This window comes from Botrytis porri (assembly GCF_014898465.1).
Source record: "Botrytis porri strain MUCL 3234 chromosome Unknown BPOR_007, whole genome shotgun sequence".
Lineage (NCBI taxonomy): Eukaryota > Fungi > Ascomycota > Leotiomycetes > Helotiales > Sclerotiniaceae > Botrytis > Botrytis porri.
In genome coordinates this window covers 162445-164606 of record NW_024066081.1, presented here as the reverse complement: position 1 = coordinate 164606, position 2162 = coordinate 162445, and the positions used below count along the sequence as shown (strand labels likewise).

General features: G+C 40.9%; 1 protein-coding gene across 1 annotated transcript; it reads right to left on the bottom strand.

The window, feature by feature from the left end:
* Positions 1-976: 976 nt before the first annotated feature.
* EAF01_005414 (uncharacterized protein) lies at positions 977-1781 on the bottom strand (the record flags this gene model as incomplete). Its single annotated transcript, XM_038913667.1, has 2 exons — positions 977-1387; positions 1538-1781. 2 exons carry the CDS (start codon positions 1779-1781, stop codon positions 1221-1223), a joined length of 411 nt encoding a protein of 136 aa, XP_038770116.1. The 3' UTR covers positions 977-1220.
* Positions 1782-2162: the final 381 nt, after the last annotated feature.

Below are 2162 nucleotides of genomic sequence, written 5' to 3'. Positions count from 1 at the left end.
TCAACACAGCCTCCAAACCATCAAATCCAAAATCAACCCAAATCAAAAACAAACCCGCAAGCGTCCCCCCCATAGAATAATAAACGATTTCGTCCAAAGGCGTTTGAACGAAAAAACAATATGGGCGGATATGATGTATGATCTTGAAGATGATGAGGGACAGAATAAAGGCGGATAGGGACATTCCTCGTTTCGGGGCGGGAGTTGGAGTTGGATGGCCAGGTGGGTGAGAGGATGAGGAAATGGTGTAGGTGTGGAGATCTGTTTGTTCTACTCTGCGTGTGGGGGTTTCGTGTGGTGAGTATTGGATTTGTGGTGCTTGGGTTGGGCGGGTATGATGTTTGATCTTGATATTCAATATTTCAAGACGATGAGCTTGAAAATATAGTAACAATATGCAATCTACAATCTACAACCCAGAACCATAAACTAATCAAAAACTCACAACCAAAACTGAACAAACGAACCATATATATACACATCTCAAACCCCTCCCCCCCTTCGAACCTCAACCCGACATATCAAAAACACTCTAGAAAGTTTCCGAATCGGATCTGAGACATTTAGTGACTGATTTCATAGCTATGTCTATTATCTTGCTAATACTCTTCTGAAGCTTGGAGGATTGAGATGGGTGGGAGGATTATTTTGGATAGAGGAGATGAGATGAGAGAGGAATATTCGGGATGGACGTTTGATTATATGTATCACAGTAGGAAACTCGATAGGAGGCTAGGGTTTTCGGAGCACTAGTTGGTATTTGATGTTTGCTAAGCGTTGTTATCTCTTATATTGAGAGATGTTGGGATCATAGGGGATAGAACGAAATTGCTGGAGTGGAAGAGTGAATTTATAAACTTCTAAACTTCTAAACTTTCAAACTTTCAAACTTTTGCAATTTGCGTTTTGCGGAAAGGGAATGGTGATTTCTATGTTAGGAAACTGACTAGAACTATTCAATTCTACATGTATACTGCACGCACAAGAACATTGATAATGAGAATAGACATGGAAGATAATGGAGCAAGCGAGAGACGAATGTAATGTAGGGAATGGGGTTTTTACTGTCTGTAACGCAAGAAATACACATTGAATCCCGTTGCAAGCCAGAATCTATCATCAAAATGATTTCTCCAATCATCAACGACTATTTATGAAATGATCCAATCTAATTATCGCTCCATCGTGACTTGCTCCAAGAATTTCTAGGCCTCACAATTTCAAGTATAAGACGATAGCACATCCTCAAACTTGTGAATTTCCCGGCTATAGGGGATCATACAGCGTATTTGAAGACGACCTGTTTTACAACCAATTGACAAACCGGTTGGCACTGATACCGCGTGAGTTGTCTCATTTCGACGATCCATGTTTTTCTTGCGGATTCCTTAACTTTGTCAGTACAGATCAAGTCAACTAATTCAAGTGATGTGATTAGAAGTGGCATCATACTCAGCATAATGATTTCGCACGATAACGTTCGCTTCCGAATCCATCATATTATACTAGTTGTGACTTTCAACTTTCCAGGGCATACTTTCGAGTCCGTGATGCATATTGCACAAAGCGGTATGCGTAAGACGAGTTTTCGATTTTATCCAGGTCCCATCTGGAATCTCAGAACGTTGCCATGTTTCCTTCGCTCGCTGATCCAACTCCATGAGATGTTCGAGACAATCTTGGTAAGCTGTATGTGGAGGATTGAGTTGGCGATAAATCATTGCAGAAAGTGGGATTGTTGCGCCTCCGATAAAGGCCAAGACATTTTGAAAAGCAACCATCTTTGTCAAAAGTAGACAATTGGAAGACTCACTATGTAATTATTGGGAGAATGGGGGATGATGGTTGGAGAGGATCAGAGAAGGAGAGCCGGATCAGTTGGTAAGAGTGAATGGTGTGTGATTTAATTTGCAGTCGTTACAAGTGCGTAGTAAATAGTGACGGAAGACAGAGATGGCGAGTTTAGTGAAGACTACAAACTATGAAGATGAGATGCTATATATACATGTAAATATCGGGCTTTGACAGGCGATTCGAAAATGTGCCTTGATCGTCTCGAAGCCGAATATGCCAGTAGAATTGAGACAAGATAGCTTCTCGAATCCCAAATTGTTCCAAAAGATGTTGTTAAACTGATATTTTGCTTGAATGAAGAGTTCGAC